The 18,020-nt window shown below is 49.4% G+C and overlaps 2 protein-coding genes across 3 annotated transcripts; both read right to left on the bottom strand.

Annotated features, from left to right (window-relative positions):
• Positions 1-406: 406 nt before the first annotated feature.
• ctdspl2b (CTD (carboxy-terminal domain, RNA polymerase II, polypeptide A) small phosphatase like 2b) lies at positions 407-9,804 on the bottom strand. Its single transcript, XM_068761042.1, has 13 exons — positions 9,623-9,804; positions 5,368-5,558; positions 4,639-4,777; positions 4,391-4,543; positions 3,981-4,223; positions 3,795-3,891; positions 3,607-3,718; positions 3,425-3,511; positions 3,220-3,282; positions 3,063-3,142; positions 2,792-2,918; positions 2,323-2,418; positions 407-2,228 (listed from the first exon to the last, which is right to left on the bottom strand). Exons 2-13 carry the CDS (start codon positions 5,533-5,535, stop codon positions 2,163-2,165), a joined length of 1,431 nt encoding a protein of 476 aa, XP_068617143.1. The 5' UTR covers positions 5,536-5,558; positions 9,623-9,804; the 3' UTR covers positions 407-2,162.
• A 243-nt stretch (positions 9,805-10,047) lies between these two features.
• Positions 10,048-17,483, bottom strand: golm2 (golgi membrane protein 2). Of its 2 annotated transcripts, XM_068760827.1 has the most exons (10): positions 16,534-17,483; positions 14,428-14,482; positions 14,098-14,200; positions 13,859-13,949; positions 13,507-13,621; positions 13,303-13,386; positions 12,973-13,230; positions 12,766-12,870; positions 11,754-11,921; positions 10,048-10,955 (listed from the first exon to the last, which is right to left on the bottom strand). In XM_068760827.1, the coding sequence occupies exons 1-10, from the start codon at positions 16,858-16,860 to the stop codon at positions 10,879-10,881; spliced, it is 1,383 nt and encodes a 460-aa protein (XP_068616928.1). In that variant the 5' UTR covers positions 16,861-17,483; the 3' UTR covers positions 10,048-10,878. The 2 variants fall into 2 exon arrangements, with proteins under 2 accessions (XP_068616928.1, XP_068616936.1); XM_068760835.1 differs by lacking the exon at positions 11,754-11,921.
• Positions 17,484-18,020: the final 537 nt, after the last annotated feature.

Genomic DNA, 18,020 nt, shown 5'->3' with positions numbered 1-18,020 from the left:
TGTTTTAGCTATTCAATTAAAGATGGATGAATAGAATCAGTTATACAGCCTGTTATGTCGCTGTAAGAAAGACTTTAGACCCAAACTAAAACTCGATTCATCTTTTACTCAAACAGCTTTTCCTCCCGTAAATATTTGACTCACTAAATTAATTGAATTTTTCGAAAAATGCAAATCTAATTCTGCTTCGTTCGTCGTTTGAACTAAATTAATTTCATCGAAATAAAATTTTTACATTTCACCAAGTCCACGGTCAGTTTCTCAATCTTCAAAATGGACCCTCCTTATTTGTCAGTATGACAGATATATATAATAAATGTATTTATTTGTAGTAATTTTAAGATGCAACTCTTATTCTAATCCATCTGTAACATAAATGCAAGCAAATAAAGACAAAGGCCATGTGTAAGGTTTTTGACTTTAAAACTTTGTTTCAGAAATCCAATGTAACTGTATATACACTTTACAATAGCATAGCCTGATGGCTACAAAAAGAGATGTCTTAAAACACTTTTAAATACATCTTCAGCACAAATAGCATTTCTTGCAAGTAAAATGTTAAGAAGAAAAAAAAAAAAAAAACATTAACACGACTGCTCTTTTCTGCAGAAAATGTTCCATGATTAGAATTTAATCCAGGACTTTCCCCACAAAGGAGAGCTGCATTCTCTACATGCTAAGTTAAACAGCTCAGTAACGTTACGCTAACTAAATATGTGTAAGAAAAAAAAAAAACACTCCATCTGAAGTCAAGTTAAATCTTCATTAATACATTTAAACGGAGATATAACATGCCTTTTGAAATCAAGAATACAAAAGGTTTTCCTTTGAGGATTTTTTTAAACATGTCGCTGCATGTTTGTTTTTTTTGTACAATAAACTGGCAACGCACCTAAAAAAATGAGCTGGATGAAATTCTAAACGCCTTCTGCAGATCCTTCAGAAATGATCATCTCACAGCCGGGGGGGGGGGGACGTGAACCCCCCTACCCCCCGGGGGGAGGGGGGGCATCGCTCTTACTAAATGCTGGCAGTCAACAGGAAGCAGGGGCTCCAGGATGAGGCGCAACCTCCAGACGTTGATGCTTTCAACATGGACCCCCCCCCCCCCCCCCTGTGAAAAAGGGGCAAAGACAGATGGAATCCATGGAACTTGTGGTAATTGCCCGACACGGAACACTTTTGAAGGGGGACAGCAGGACACGTCTGGGGACGTTGGACTCGTGGGACGGGGTAGAACTCGTTTTAAGTCACAGAAGACGACACGTACGGCACGCTGGAAAAGAAAGGGTTCAGTATTTGCAGAGCTTTCAGGTCTGATTGTCTATCAAAGTGATTTGTGAGGGGGGGGGGGCTTGTCGGCAGAGTTGTATGGCACTGCACAGGTAAATCCCAACACTGGGGGGGGGTTCATCGGAGCCTCCCAGCCACGGTTCAGGCTCGCCGGGACGCCTTTCATCCCCACGGCGAATAAATCCGGTTTGAAATGGCAGGAGAGTAACGCGGTTTTAACGACGAACTCGACCGACCCCTTTAAATCACCGTATCTTACAGGAGGCCAAACACTGAAACGCCATCTTAGAAAACAAAAACAAGAACGTCAAGCAACAGCAGAAACTCGGCTACAGAGGAATGCATACGACTTTAGAAGCTGCAGGTGAGAAATCTGCCAAACTCCAAAATGAGTGCGCGTGTGTGTGCGGCGAGGAGTGAACACACACACACACACACACACACACACGCGGGCCGGTCACGCCTTCTGGACGCGAGTGTCGTCATCGTCTTGAGCACCAGGGGTCGCCTCGGGTTCAGAGACTCAGAGCACCAAAGACTTGGGAGACGGGACGACGGCGTCCGGCTGGGTCGGTCGGAAAGCGCCGTTCACCTGGGCGTGTCCACCTGGGCGTGTCCACCTGGGCGTGTCCATAGCGTGTACGAGTTCATCTAGACGCTTAGAAAATGTCACCCAGATATTTAAAAATGTTTTTCTTTTTTAAAAGCAACAGTGGATAAGAAAAAGAAAAAAGGGGGCGGGCGACTAAAACGTTAATAATAATGGCGACGCTGCGGTTTGTAATCCAGAGAGGAGCTTGTTTGTTTGTTTGTTTTTTTTACACGCGTGTCGTTTTCAGTCTGATCATGTTGTCCAACTCTGATCCAGGTCAATCCGGGGGCAACAGGTCGTGAAGGCGGAATCTCTCTCGAACATGCGGCCTCACGTCCCCGTCCTGAGTCCAACCGACCGGCAGGACGAGACAGAGACGACAAATCAGGTTGCAGGAATCGCTCAGACGCTCAAGTCGTGACGATCGGACATCTTACCATCTCAACCAGCGTCTCCAGGAAGGGCACCAGCTTCAGCAGCTCGCTGTCGTTCTTGTCCATGAACCAGCTCTCTATGGGGATCCCGTTGGACAACTGCAGACCGGGAACCCGGCGGGAGTCAAAACGTCACTAAAGTGTTTTAATGCTAGAATAAAAGACATTCTTTCCTATTGTTCCGTTAGTAGTTCTACAAAAATACCGCTTTACACATTTTAAATAAATACTACTTGAAATATATATTTTTGTGTAGTACCGAGTACGGCTAAAGGCTAAATCAGCATTTTGATGAAAGCATCAGTTAATCGTTTAATCTGCAGGTAAACGTCTGGATGTTAGTTTTCGTGGGTTGCGTTGAGCTAAAGATCTAAAGAACGCCCCCGTGGTCGTCGAGCCGAAACCAAACATGGCGTCGCCCTTTGTTTACCGCGACCCCACCGCCCCCCCCAGCGCCGGGTTCTCTCGTCACCTGATACGCGAAGGCTTGTGGTGAATTATCAATGATGATGGTCTTTGACAGATCTCTGCCCAAGATGTTGAGATCCTTGATGTAGTTTCCCTGGACGCAAACGCAATGTTCCCGAAACAACCGGTGTCTGCAGGAATGAAAGGAAAGAGAGAGAGAGAGAGAGAGAGAAATCAGTGACGAGGTCAGGGCAATCAATAATTCAGAACACACACACACACACACACACACACACACGCTCTGGAACGCTACGTGATCTAAAGCGACGCCGTACCTCACGAGCTGCTTCTTCGGATCCAAGATGTTGAGCAGTTTATCGGCGTAAACCTTTTTAGACGCCGTGAAGAGGATGATCTGAGGAAGCAAGGAAAGGAGTTCGTTTCCAGATCCGGCGCAACCGTGAAAGAGGCGGCGCGGCCGATGAGCCTAACCTCGTAGAGCTGAGACATGCGCTCCAGAAACTCTCTGAAGAACGGCCTCAGGCGGACGTACACCTGCGCGGGACAACGGATCGGCACAGGTGAGTGGACGCTTCCATCACTGCGCTGAAAGTCCGGCTTTCTTGCATCTTGCTCAATATCAGGCTCGTCACACCCTCTAGTGGCGTGAGGGGGGAACAAACCCCCCCCCCCTTACCTGGTAAATGACATCCTGAAAGAGGACGGGGAAGGTCAGCGCCGCGTCCTCCAGCTCATTTAAGCTGCAGTGAACCAACGTTTCGTCCTGATGAAAGGCAGAGAAAGCAGAGAAAGTAAAAAGAGAGCCGCGACATGGCCGACGGCGCAGAGACGGCGTGAGACGGCGTGATAATGGCTGACCAGGTCCAGGACCAGAGAGAACTCCGGCGTGCTGCGCGTCTTCAGAGGCAGCGCCGGCTTACGGGTGAGCTGCTCTTCAGTCAGCGGAGGGACGTGTTTGATGAAGAAATACCTGCGTTCAGAAGAAAACGGCGTTCGCCTAAACGCAGCAGCACAACGGCCGTCCGGCGCGCTCCGGTTCCACTCACGGGTCAAACACCTCCCAGTCCTCCTCGTAGGACGCCTCCGGCGGTACCGTCGTGGGCGTGGGGTCCACGTACGCCATGTCTGGACCGGAGCCTGTAGCTGAGACCGCAACAAGAAAACGATAAGACGGCGCCGGCGGCCACTTCCTGGTTACCTCGCCGTGAGGTCTGCCCCGCCATCGCCGGTACCTGTGAGGGGCGGAAGGTCAGCGTCGGTGTCGAGCTCGCCCTCTACGGCGGCAGGCGATGCCTCGGGGATGTGCGGCGGTCGTAGAGGCGGCGGCGCGCCGGGGCAGAAGTTGCCGGCGGCACACACTTCCTGTGTGAACGTGGCCGTGCTGGTGGGCGTCTCCGCCGACTGCTCCACGTCCGGCTGCTTGACCGTCTCCTCCGCCTCCAGCGCCTGGTCCGGAGAGTCTGAGCCAGAAGAGGCTGATGAAGGGCGACAGAGAAGAGGCGACACCGAGTCGCCGATCACCCTGGGAAACCCCGTTATCGAGTCGCAGCCAATCGAACGGAGCGTTCCTTCTGTATTTACGAGCGTCTTCAAATCGAGGACGAAATGCGGATTCGAACACGGACTCCTCGGCGCCGTTTACCATTTTTAGACGGCGAGAAGAAGTTGAACACCGGGGAGAAGATGGTCCCGAGGAGGGTGGTTCTGGGGGGGCTGGTGGGCACCTCAACAGCCGTCGCCGTCTCCTCCAGCGCGCCGTTAGGCTTCTCCTTGCTCCTGTCGTGATTGGTCGCCTCTGCAGGGGTGAAGCGACGGGTTCACAAGCCCAAAGGTGAAAATGGAGACGAGCAATCGGCCGGTTTTATTTTTATTTATTTGAGGACCACTTACGTCCATTGAGGGACCCCCTCCTGCCCACCCTGCTGATCGTCTTGCGGGGGGGGTCGGGGGTCGGGGTGCTGGAGGTGATCAAGCTGTTGTCCGCATCGCAGTGGAGGCGTGTCCTCTTGGCCGGGCTCTCCTGCTGTGCCTGAATGGAAAGGAGACAAACGACGACAACTAACAAACGCATCTCGTGGAGCGCCTCGTAATAATAGAAACAGTTAAAAATCTCTGGCAGCAAGTTATCAAACCAACCAATGAGAACGCCCATGTAAAGATGCAGGAGGCGGAGCCTGATTGAACTGTATACCTGTCACGTTATGAGAAGGATCACTAATATTACAGTGGATTTGTGGCTCTTGGAAACAACTTTTTAAACACTTGAACAGCGGGTACACATTGAGGAAGCGCAGCAGCAGCAGGAGCCCCCCCCCTCCCCCCCCCCCAATTCCACGTCTGTCCAGAGGAAAACTTCTTCCAAGTCGAGCTGACTTTTCCACTCGTTACTACGTCCTGTCCGTGAACAAGAACTCTGAGCCAGACGCTAAAATTAGAACGGATTCTGAGCTGCAGCGTTCCACCAGACATTTCTGGGGAGACGCGACGCACCAAGAAACAAAACGGATCAAAACCGCCGGCCCGGGCGGTAAAACCCACTTTTAAAGCGCAACAACTTTTAGAATATTGGAGCGCACGAGGAAAAGGCTCCGTGCTCGTTCGATCCCAACAAGTGTTTACCTTGATGGCATTTCCTCTGATGAACTTCTTGATGGTGGAGAACAGGCCCCTCCCACCGCTGGTAGGCGTGTCCTCGTCGACTTCGGAATGCCTCCTCTTGGTTCGCGACGGGCAGCTGGCCAGGCTGGGGTTCGGCTGCTGAGACGCTTTACGCATTCTCAGCCTCATTGTTTGAGCAGTCACATGTAAGACTGGTGAAGGAATGCGTGGAGAAACGAGAGAGCGAGAGAGAGAGAGAGAGAGACGGGAAATCAATGCGACTGCTGGAAATGTTTCCTTGACATTTTTTAAAGGTGGACAAACAGGTTGATCGAGCAGCCGCAACGGTTCCACTGATAAATCAGCCCTTTCCAGCGTTAGCGCTGCGGCGTCTCCATCCGTAGCATTTTCTACCAACATCTGGTTTGTATTAGAGATCGCATTTCACTCACATCACGGCGGCTCACGGCAGCCGCAGCCGGCCTTACTTCCAGTCGTACGGTAGAAGAAAAGGAGAAAAAAACACGCTCTGGATTCTCCTTTTCGCAAAGTCACCAGCACGCCTTTTAGTGGCGACAGAAGCGGAAAGTTTATGTTCAAGTCCTGAAAACAAGATGCAGGAACTTATCTTTAAGAAAATGAAACTGCCTATTTTATAGCGTTGAAGGATGTAATTGGTCGATGTAATCCTTGAGCATGGACACGGACAATTCAAAAAGCTCTTCAGTCACCCTTTGAGCTTACACAACAGCAGCTGGCTGGAAATGTGTCCGGACATAATCCACAACCAGCCAGGAACCAGTCAGGAACCGGTAGAACAAACACAACGGCATTCCGTCAACGGTACATCTGTTTTACGTTTGCACGGGGCTGCGTTCAAGATCACACCAGAGGTGGACGCGGCGTTGCTCAACCTCAGACCCAGAAACGTCAGCGTCGGCTTAAACAGCAACATCGAAGTAACTGCAGAAAGGCCGTTTGCATCGATGTCAACGTTCTAACGCTGTCCACTACGGCGCACCCTACAGCACTCAAAAGGAAGTTCGGACGTGAAAGTGCTAACGAAGAATACCCAAACCCCAAATAGCACAAAAACGCGGTCCAATATGGCAAACGCAAACTCCACATCGTCCGACAAGGAAGCCGATTCGTCAGTCGAGTTCTTTCTTCAAGCGCCGCTTGATGCGTTTAACAGACGAGCCGGTTTAAACAACGCATAGCGTTAGCTCGCGGAGCGCAGGCATGCCATTTGAAACTCAAGCACAAGGCTGTTGTTGCCTGCTCTTTGTTCAGACAATGGCGATGTAAAGCAGGGATTCCGTTGTGATGCGGCTCCACGATGTCTCGTCTCTCAGCAGAAAGCAAAAGCTCAGTTTAAGCTTGCAAATCGAGGCCAGGCAGACGTGGCATGTAAAGATCTTAAATTGTTGAGATTGATTAAAACCCCTTTTTTTTCTGGCGGCATGACCTGACCGCTTTAAAATAACGCGGAGCTCGTCCAATTCAGCCAAAAAACAAATTAATAAGTAGCATTATTTAGTCATTTAAATAAAACGAGTGGCGTAACAGAGAACATAAACTAGAGCAAAATCTTTATTCACGGAGTGACAGCAATGAAACCCTAAATTTAAACCAAGAGGTCAGGAATACTGTTCGAGCAAGATGTGAACTTGATGTAAATCCTGATGTAAATTACAAAACTATTATTTGATATAAAGATAAACAAAAACTTTGTTTTTATTGGATAAATTTAAATAACACGCATCCCAACCAAGTAAAATAAAATATTTCAGGAACATGGTATAGCTTGTTATTGCTTGCTAAACGCAGCGTTTGTAAGGAATGTAGACATAAAAGCTTCACTCGAAGGGAGAAACGTGTCGAACAAGTTCACCCATCTTCACAAATATCACAGGACGAGCCCCATTCATGGCTTCAATCCCCAACAAAGAGACGAGTCCAACAACAATCGCCCGTAAAATCACAGGGGAAAAAACAAAGATGAGTCAGGTAACATTTGAAATGCTGCACCTCAAGGTAAGTTAGCTTACCAAACCCGTTGCAATGGCCTGATCCGCTCTCCTGCCTATGAATGCTTTGGCATTGTGACCACACGTCCCACATTACCCCTCACTGAAGCAACCTCACTTTAACGGCACATTACATCATCTACATGTCAAGCCAGTCAGAGGTAGAGCAGCGTGGATCACGACATCGTCATAAAAAGAGTCAAAGAAAAACACACATAAAATACAGGTGCCACGCCTTCTTTTGTGGCTACACCTCAAAACCCAGCCGCCCTTTCCCCTTCCCAGGACTCACCGTCGCACAGTCCGAACTATTGCACTCTGGAAAATGTAATATTCAAAAACAATAACCACCAAAACCCAGTAATTTAAATTTATAGGATTATTGCTAAGCATTCGACAACCTTTGACATGAATGTCACAAATTATCTCCGGAATTTCTTTATTAAATGAAATGTAATTTCATTCCTGGAAGAAAAAAAAAGACCAACACCCATGTTTAGAACGAATTTTCCATGATGGCTAAACTTCAAGAAATCCTAACCTTACATACCGGTAAGTATTTGGTGTAGTGCTGTAGGAGGTCCCTTAACTTCCTACAAGGAAACGGAGCATATTTGCCAAATAACTTCCAATTTGACATCGTGATACATTACACCCCCTAAAAACTAACATGAACGTGCAACAATAGCACAAACTGTTGCTGCAGCTGAGCCAGGAGACAACCCTGACACCCCAAATTAGCATTAATCCTCATATACAGACAATAATACAGCCGTTATCGCTAGAGATTGGAACAAACACACACATTTGTTCTACCTACTGCTACTTCCATCACATGACGCAATAGGATAATCTTAGACTGTGGATAAACACCCCCCCCCCCCCCATCACAGTCAATCTAAAATTAAAATGCATTTCTGATTTAATTGTTTGATAAAACTTTGCCTTGGCTCGCACGGTGAATTAACACCACATTGGACATGCGAGAGTCCCCATTGAGCGGGGATCCTGCGTGCAGCTACGAGCAAGCGAGCGGGAAATAAGAACACGAACACCGCAGAGACGCCACTAGCGAGCTGGCAAGCACCGCGGAGGAACGAGCAGCCTGCCCGAATTTAATTACTCCGGCTGGCCCAAGAAATGACGAAATCACACAACACAACAAAATAATAATAATAATATAAGCGGATACTACTGCGCTAAAAGTTGCGCTACAGAAGCACCGCTAACAAGCTTGACTGCTCAAGCTTCGCAGCTAACGCTGAAGCTAAAGTTATTAGCATTGAGAGGAACTTCAAGGAGGTCTCGTAATTCGGGTACCGCGCCAGTAAAACATGTCGTGTAATTACAGTTTAAACGCTATTATATTTGACAAATAGTGACAAATTGGAGACAAAACGCCGCTGTCGAAACAATGTGCCGTGCCCGTAAAAGGATAACGTTAGCTATTCTACGGGAACAAACACAAACAGGCTAATTTACCCTTTAGCTGTGCGTTCAGGTTGAGATAAACGACGTTAAAATGACGCGTGTGGGACGTTAGAGGGACTTTAACAATGATTAAAATGTTTTTACTCGACTGTCTCCGTGGAACGTTACATTTACAATGAGCTATATTCGACAGTGAAAGTCGTCCGGACCGAACGCACAGCAGCTAGTGCTCAGATGCGGGCATCGTCGTCGTCCATGTCTCCGCTAACTCGGTCTCCGCTACCGCTGCTCGGTGCAGCCTCTAAAACCCGTTAATCGGTCCGCCTTACACGAACACGTCCTGATCGAATAACTAACACTTACTCGAACGTCGCCGTCGTTACCCTCGGGACTGTGGCGGCTGACCGACGTAGCCCCGGCAAAGTTATGTGGTGGAATGCCGCTATGTATATTCGCCATTAATGCGCGCTACGAGCCGCTGGCTGGTCGTTCATTTGGTTTAACACTTTTTAAACAGTTTCATTTTGACTGACCACGTAATGTTACTCTGAATTAACTCTGTTGTATCTAATAGGACAGTTACAATGACCAAGACGTCGAGTCCACCAGGAATTAGCCAGGTCCGTGGTAGGCCGTGTTTTAGCTGCCCTTAGCTATGGAGCTTAGCTTAATGCTAACGCCGCTCAGCATACCGCTACTGTTTGAAAACCCGCCCCGGGCTAATGGGTGCGCGACGGAGCCCATTCAAGCCGTCATTAGCAAACATTTCATCCATCGCAGGCGAAACAAACACTAAGTAAACGTTACCGCCTTACTTTGAGGTGATCCGCAGAATCCGAAGATAATTACTCAAGAGCGATTAACCATCACAGCGGCGGCGGTAGGTTGTTCCCCGGTACGCATCGACTCAAGGGCCGTCTCCAATATGACACATCGCTGTGTTAGCAGGCGCCATTTCCCGCCTCTGCTCGGGCTCTTCACGGTAGGTACCCGGATGTGACACAGACACACCCCCTTACTGCTCACAAACACCAGCGTCGGGCTGCGGCGCCTCGTCCCGGGGCGACTTAATTACACGTTAGACGCCGCACATTCGACAGATTCAGGATCGATCGGACGTTCATTATTTCCTTGCTGTATAGTCACGTTCTTTCTGTTTTTTCTTTTTTTTTAGATACTGAGAATAAAAGCAGAGAAAGATACTAAACGCTGAAGCAGCATCACAATTAAGAAAGGACATGAAACATCACCTTTAATAAAATTACATTCAATGTGCCTTTTCCACGAGAAATCAGTTTTTTCCTGGATGCACAAACAGAACTGAATTCATGATCACAGATTTCTTCACAAAAAGCATCAGATTGATGTACAAAAAGTTCTTGGAAGCGTGTGTACAGGTCAGATCCATATGTGCTCGGTTACTTTTTGCACACCGTGGAGGATGCAAACTTTGTTGTAAGCATCCGCATTTTGACCAGTTTGAGTATCAAGTTTCAAATTCATGCAATGGCATCATTAGAAAAAAAAAAAGCTGTTTGTCACAAAGAAAACATTGATTTAATGGGTCATAATCAAAGTCCTTGGCATTTCTAATGCATTCCCAGAATTAAAACAAACAACAAACAACCCCAAAACCTTTTACGTACAAATCCCAAAACCATGTTAGAAAGGCAATGCCGAATTAGTCTCTTTGTTAAACATTTTATAGTAAGCATTTGCATCACGCAAACAAATTGAAAAGAGTAGCAAAAAGAAAACAGCTCGGCTGGGAGTGAAGAGGAACATCAATCTGTTACGACCTAAAGCGGTTATAAAAGAATAAATCCGTTAGTGGACAGTATGCCGATATCGTGAGTAGAACCCATCAGCAAATCAACAGCAGCTAACGGGAATGCTATGGGTTTTTTTCTTGGTAATGTTATTCAGATTTAAATCACTAGTAGCAATGTCTGTCCTCCAAAATAGTCCATGACATCGACAGAGCGCACTATGAATTCTTATGTTCTGCTCAGATCCGGGTTGCAGCGGAAGGTCTGAATGTTTTTAGGTTTACAGCCGTCCGGGTTTCCATTTAAAGACCGTCAATCGGTTGTTGTCTTTTCCCGTAATCCACAGCATGGCCTCCCTGGACTTCTCGATCGTCGTCATCTGGAACAAACAAAGCGGCACGAACATTAGAGATGATCATTATGGACGGAGGAACATATGGATGGGGTAATGAAAAATACACACACGTAACACATGAAAATAAAAGAAAGAAACTGGATGAATTTTGCATTTAATTCATCAATCACATAGATTGATTCCAGTCTGTTGAGGTTCATATCAATACGGTCGCATACAATTCATTCCTGAAGTTTTTTTTTGTTTTTTTGGGAAGAAATCTATCTATTTAAGACATCGACATACCGTACTTGTAGCCACACAGAAAATGCAGATCTTTATTTTTTTTGGGGGGGGTTATGCAATCTGATCAATTTAACACAAAACAGTAAAAAAAAAAAAAAAAAAGACAAATCAAGGCCAAACTGGAATATTGTTGGATGAAAATAAAGAAAACATTGTTCAAATCAAGATACATTCTCATTAAATATTAAACTCTAATCTATTAGGCACCGATTCATGGCAGGGAACAATGAAGGGGGGGGGGGGACACACACAAACACGTGGGGGGCATGCGTTTCAGAAACTCAAAGGAGAACACAGACACTGAGCTACATTTATCTACCGGTACAGATGTGGGTCAGATGTTTGGCGGCAGACAGGCGGCACAGCACGATGAAGCGCAGGCAGGAGGGACATTTCTACACGACAACCGAGCCGCCCTCACAGAACCGCGCCAGGACAAATGCAAGGGAGGAGGCGGCGGCGGCACGGCGAGGGTGGAGGGAGGAATGGTGGATACACATCTGGACAGGGGCTATCCAGCCTGCCGACCTGGCTCACCTTGTACGTCTTCCTCACCACCATCACCATCCTCTTCCTCATTGTAGGCCAGCTCGGCCTGCTTGTCGGCCTCGTACTCGCCCACGTTTCCATCGTCCCCATTGTAGTCCGCCAGCTTAGAGCCGTGTTGCGGATCTACTGGGGACTCGTTCTCATCAAAGAACCGGCCTGTAGGAGGCAGAGAAGGGTCCTTCATCAGGGGGGGGGGGGGGGGGGGGAGGAAAGCCAAGGCAGTTGTAGGGAGGCGGGGTGGGGGGGGGGGGGGGCTGAAGTGCCGCATCACGAACGAGCCAAGGAGCGAGAGGTCACGCGGCGACACGGGAGCAGAAGTTGGTCTGGAGACGGACGCGTCGAAAGAGTGAAGCACCGTCAACCGAGTGGACGGGGGGGGGGGGGGGGGCTAGTTCTCTCCCAAGTGGGGACTCACTAAATATACATATTAAAAGTTACATTCGTGGCACATTATGGTACCGGACGAGATCAAAATGCTTAAAGTGAACCTGCGGCTCATAAATACGTACGACATGCTCCTCTCTCGCCTCCCGTCGATCAGAGACTGCACCCCCGATCAATGGGGAGGGGGGGGGGGGGCTTCAGATGGACGGACGCAAAACGAAAAGAGGACAGAGACTTTAAAGGTTGGGAGGGGGAACGAAAGGAAGGCAGCTGGCGTTGAGCTTTCAGATGAAAGAAGGGAATGCACAGAGGACAGAGACGGAGGAGAGGAAGCCGAGCAGAAGCCTGAAGCGGGGAAAGGATCGCCCGAGAGATGAGGGTCGCGTTGGGGTCATCTCACGCTGCGACTGAGCGCCCAACCCCCTCCCAGGAGGAGGCTCGTAGCCCGTTAGCAACGGGGGAAACGCGCACGCATCCGACCTGAACGCGTTCGCAGCGCCGCGTCGAGGCGTCGAAGGCACGAACGCGGAGCCGTCACCATCCGTTGCTTTCGCGCATACACGTTTATTCAGCATCCAGCCGCCAGCTGAAAGTCACAGCGCGCGGAGGAACTCACTTTGGCGGTGGTGCACCGGCTCTTCCGGGTCGCGGCGAGCCTGGGCGGGGTTCGGCGGCAAAGGGATCCCCTTCACACGATCGTCCACAGCTTTGACGCCGGGAGCTGACAACAGAGGGGAGACCCGAAATCCAATCAAGGTGCCGTTTCCGTTTGCTCCGTCTTCAGGAATGCATGGTAATTAGGTGGGCGGGGCCTCCCCTGTACCTCTGAGCTGCCTTTGTTGTTCCCCGAGCTCATCTGCCTGGATGCCGTCCTTCCCGTCTTCCTCGAAAACGGCCGACTTCTGGGCCTGTTTGACGACGATCAAACTTTTTGGCTTCGCGTCGGCCTCCGCTCCGTCCCGCTGGAGCCGGGGCCAGTCCAGAGACAAGCCCCGGAGCCCATCGGCTGCCCCGACTCCCTGTCCGGGGCCGGGAAAGGGATCCTCCATTTGCTCCCCAACGACGGCCGGTTCCTTCAAACCTGGAAATGAATGAAGGGCTGAGTTCCTGCGTTTGATTCGCCTCGGGGATAAAAACGTCGCCCTCGACTCACCGAATTGCACGTCCTCCATTTTCCCCACTTCGCCGTCTTCGATTCCCGGCATGCCGGCGTCGTCGCCAGGCTCCCCCATCTGTTCTGCAACAGCAGAATAAGAAACGTGACTGGCGGCGAGACGGGTTAGGGGTACATCGACGTTTACTTTCAGAGCTCCCTATTATTTATTTACATTAGAAACAACAGTCATTAAGGCGGTACCTTTTAAACCTAGGCCAGTATGCCGCTGGGTGGGGACTATGGGGCCTTCTCCACCCATCGCCCCTCCCTCAGCATGCCGACCCACCACTCCAGCCTCCTGGACTTCCATCACTCTCTGGAAGGCGAGTCAGGAAAACAGAACAAAAACAGAGCTCTGAACAGCGGAGAAGAAAATCATGTCGTTTTTACACCACAGAGGAGAATCAAAGTGAAATCCGATCCCAATGAAGTCGGCTGATCCTTGAAAGACACGATCCCGTCGAAAGGACGGGGGGGGTTCATGTTACGACAGGTTCGGGACGACTTCATTTGCAGCTCCTTTGTAGATGGTTGTGTTTTCTGTAATACCTACCAGTCGTAGTTTTGCTGCTTCTTTCTCCAGGCTCTTTCTTGTTTCTTCATATTCCTCTTTCAGTTGTGCCATCTGACGTCCACACTGTAAACTAGATCACAGAGATTCTTTGTGCTTAAAAACCCAACAACGCCCCCTCCAGGATGAGACGCATAAAGAAAACCGATTACTGATTATCTAAAAAAAAAAAAAAAGAAAAACCTGGTGAGATGAAATATTCAGATGAATATTATTAGTACCTCTCGTACTCCAATTTCTTTTCAAAGGTAGTGCTGTTCTTCTTCACCTCGTTTAGCTGACTCTCCTTTTTGATGAACTCCTGGTTCAGCTCCTTCAGCTGCTCTGTTTCAGTGAAACACACACGCACACACACACACACACACACACACACACACACACACACACACACACACACACACACACACACACACACACACACACACGCACACTTTCTTTTTTTGTGGACAACAGTTCTTCTTGAAAACAGTTCCAGTCATCCCAAATCCTCTCCCGACAGGCGTTTGAGGCAGAGAGCGCCCTCCGGTGGCCGGCCCAGGGTGATGTCATACCTGTCAGTCTTTGCGTCTCAGTCATTTTGGCTGTGACGTCTTTCTGTAACTTCATCTGCACAAAGGGAGAGGAAAAACAGGTTTAACAATCTGCTCCGGACTCCAGGAGCAGAGAGCAACACGCTCGTCTTGTTTTTCTCGTTCTTAGATATATTTTTAAACCCTGCTATGTGATTCACGCTTGAGGGGCAGGAAATCATGTGAGACAGCTCAGAACAGAAGCAGACAGGGGGGGAGGGGGGGGGGAGATTTAGACTTTGGAATACAATTTATATTTTTAAATGAATAAATATTAGATTTTTTTTTTTATATTTCAAACAGCTGCGGTGTGGTCCTTATAAAAAATAAAAATAGAAGCTGTGATTCTCTCATCTCGGGTCAAAATACTAATTGAAGTCATTTCCATTCCAACTCCGAAGGAGGAATTCACGTGCATTTGGCCACACGTTGGCAAAGCGGTGACGCAACAGAAGTTATTGGTTTCCTTTCCCCATAAGCTTTCCATTGCGTTGCCACGGCGACGGCCTGAATTCTGACGGAGGGAGAAGAAGAAGGAAAACACAGCATCAGTGTCAAACGTTGTCGTCCTCTCTGGTTTACGCGGATGAATATGAATATATTTATTAGATAGAATGTTGGAGTACAAGTACAGTCACACAGTAGCATGTATTACAGTACAAATACGGTCAAACATCCTGTCTAAGAGGAGCATTTCAAAAAAGCCCTTGCGGGCTTGTTTCCGTTGAAAGTCCTTCGTACATAAATCATCCACAATTAATACAAATTTAACAATACAAATAAAAACAAAACCAATATTCAATAACTCAATTCAATTCACATGAACATCCAGGTGCGTGCACGTCTCACTCCTGCACCTTCCCTCCAACGCAGCCGCAAGCATCCGCGTTGAAAAAAGAGAAAAGGGCTGGTCTGTTGACAGAGGAACGAACGCTATTCAACACCTGCCTCCGAGTCGATTAGCGGAACAGGAGCCGCTCACTCGGGTTACGGAGGAGAACGCGGGGAGCAAAGGTTTCTCTTTATTCCACACAAACCAGGACGATCAAAGCCGCGGACTTTAAAATCTCTTAAACAAAAAACGCTGAAAGCCGCCTGGAGGTACTTTCAAAGCAGTGATGTCGACGCAAATATACCAGAACGACTCTTTTATGACTCTTTTATGACGCGGATCCGGACTGGGACACAGACACGGACCAGGACACGGACCTGAACACGGACCGGGATACGGACCGGGACACGGCCGGGGACTCTTTTATGAGTCGTTCAGGATCGAATCTCAAATCTGAAGCACAACAACACAGACGTGGGAAACGTGTCCCGGTTTAATTCTGATGGACTTGGACGACGATTCGATTGCCAAACACGCGACCAGATGACGAATGTGAGCCCGTCAGGGAGGAATAAAAAGGTCAAAAGGTCAGACTGGAGGCAAGCGACAGGAAGCCCCCCCCCCCCCCTCCGCTGCCGCACGGCAAACACGGCCTGCCGGTGCGGCAACAGGAAGGAGGACAGAGGGGACACGGAAATGAGCAAAGACACATTCCAAATCCGAAAGCTGATCCACGCAGAGCAAACGCAGAGATAAAGTGAATCCTCCCCTTTGATCTGCCTCCGGGGTCAATTCCAGACCATCAACTTATTCTGATTGAACCCGTTTGATTACTAATGGGTCCAATGGTTCCAGTAAACGTTCCCCCCCACCATACCGGGACATGGACCGGGACATGGACCGGGATATGGACCGGGGACACAGACACGGACCTGAACACGAACCGGGATACGGACCGGGACCGGGGAATGGACCGGGACCGGGGAATGGACCGGGACACGGACCGGTATACGGACCGGGACATGGACCGGGACACGGACCAGGACCGGGACACAGACACGGACCAGGACACGGACCTGAACACGGACCGGGACACGGACCTGGATACGGACCTGAACACGGACCGGGATACGGACCGGGGATACGGACCCGGACACGGACGCGGACTAGGACACGAACCGGGACACGGACACAGACCGGGACATGGACGCGGACCCGGACGCGGACCCGGACCCGGACGCGGACCCGGACCGTACCTTCTCATCAGAGCACTTCCTGAGCAGCGTCTCCTGCGCCTGCAGCGTCCCCGCCAGCACGCCGTGGTCCGCGTCCTTCTGCTCCATCTGCTTCCGGTGCGCGTCCACCTGCACCATCAGCTCAGAGTTGCGCTTCTCCAGCCGGCTGCGCGCCGCGTCCGTGCGCTTCGCCTGCGCGTGCACCTCCGCCAGCTCGTCCTGCAGGCGGCCGTGCCGGGTCGACACCGTCCAGTAGTTGAACGACAGAACGGCGACGATCACCGTCAGGAAAACGAGGATGAAGGACGGGAGGCGGCCCCCGCGCCGGTTCGCGCCGAAGCCAAACATGACAAAATAAAACAACTAAAATTAAAATTAAGATTAAAAGTGTGTCTCTAGCCGGAGAGCTCAGCGACAATAGCCTCCCGCTGCGAAGCGCGTCCGTCCGCGTGACATGCCGTCCGTGCGCGGCATTCAGAACGCAAGCGCGACGCGCACGAGAGTCGCGGATTGCTCCATTTCTACTGATCGTTACTCCTCTTCCTCTTCCTCTTCCTCCTTCCGCGCGGAAGGCATCTTCCCACCGATGTCAGAGGGTTGACGTGGCTTAGCTAGCTTAGCAGGCGACGTTACGCGCGCGCGCGCACGCACACGCACACGGACCGTGGCAGTGGGAGGCGACACGGCTAGCTGCTTAAGGCTAGCCCACGGACGTGACCCCCCCCCCCCCCCGATTCACGGTCAAACGAGATGATTTCAATCCCGACTCCCAAGCTAATGTAACGCCTCAGAATGACGTCATCGCCGTCCGGCTAACTACTTCAAATTAGCTAGCAAAAGATCGATACTAGCGACATTAGCTGATAAGAGAAGGGGATTTATCCTCTCTTCCTGCACAGAGCGGTTATAATCGCAGTGACGCAGCGACAGTAGCGCAAAGTCCGCAAACCCCCCCCCCCGGAACGGGTTCGTATCTCACTCCCTGCGGCTTTGCTGCCGAGCAAACGTGATTTCCGCGATCTCTGTAAAGCTAGCTGTGAAACCCCGTGACGTATTTCCGCTTAGCCTTTCACAATAAACGTCGCGTTGAACAACGAGTCGCACGCAAACGAAGTGTGTGATTAACGATGCTATTTGGATCACATCTAATTTGAGCTAATGTTCACCCTGCAGTCTTTAGTGCTATAATTATGTCTTTAACGCAAATAATCGAAGAAAGAAATTACCTATAAATTCACGAACATACGTCGTTCCCTACAACCGGAAGCTCATTGGTGAATGTATTATTGTATTTATCCATAATTTGTATATTAGAGCAAGTGTTGCGCGTCTCGAGAACAAAAGACTAGATATGTATCGCGTAATCAAAAGAGAGGAGATAAATTCCAATCAATCATCTTACATTACTTATTAAATGATAATTACCATCACCCCCCCCCCCCCCCCCAGGTCCCAGCCAAACAGCATTTTGACCTCAACATACAAACTCATATTTTATTGTAACACTG

Source organism: Brachionichthys hirsutus, chromosome 1 (genome assembly GCF_040956055.1).
Source record: "Brachionichthys hirsutus isolate HB-005 chromosome 1, CSIRO-AGI_Bhir_v1, whole genome shotgun sequence".
Lineage (NCBI taxonomy): Eukaryota > Metazoa > Chordata > Actinopteri > Lophiiformes > Brachionichthyidae > Brachionichthys > Brachionichthys hirsutus.
The sequence above is the reverse complement of the archived record's forward strand: the minus strand, read 5'-3'. Positions and strand labels throughout refer to the sequence as shown.

Coding starts and splice junctions, on each gene's coding strand:
- ctdspl2b (XM_068761042.1), bottom strand. CDS start 5,535: ATGAGGCTGAGAATGCGTAAAGCGTCTCAGCAGCCGAACCCCAGCCTG. Junction 4,544..4,638: donor GAGGGGGTCCCTCAATGGAC/GTAAGTGGTCCT, acceptor TCACCCCTGCAG/AGGCGACCAATCACGACAGG. Junction 3,892..3,980: donor TGACCTTCCGCCCCTCACAG/GTACCGGCGATG, acceptor TTGCGGTCTCAG/CTACAGGCTCCGGTCCAGAC.
- golm2 (XM_068760827.1), bottom strand. CDS start 16,860: ATGTTTGGCTTCGGCGCGAACCGGCGCGGGGGCCGCCTCCCGTCCTTC. Junction 12,871..12,972: donor ACAACAAAGGCAGCTCAGAG/GTACAGGGGAGG, acceptor CTCTGTTGTCAG/CTCCCGGCGTCAAAGCTGTG. Junction 10,956..11,753: donor TGGTGAGGAAGACGTACAAG/GTGAGCCAGGTC, acceptor TGTTTGTTCCAG/ATGACGACGATCGAGAAGTC.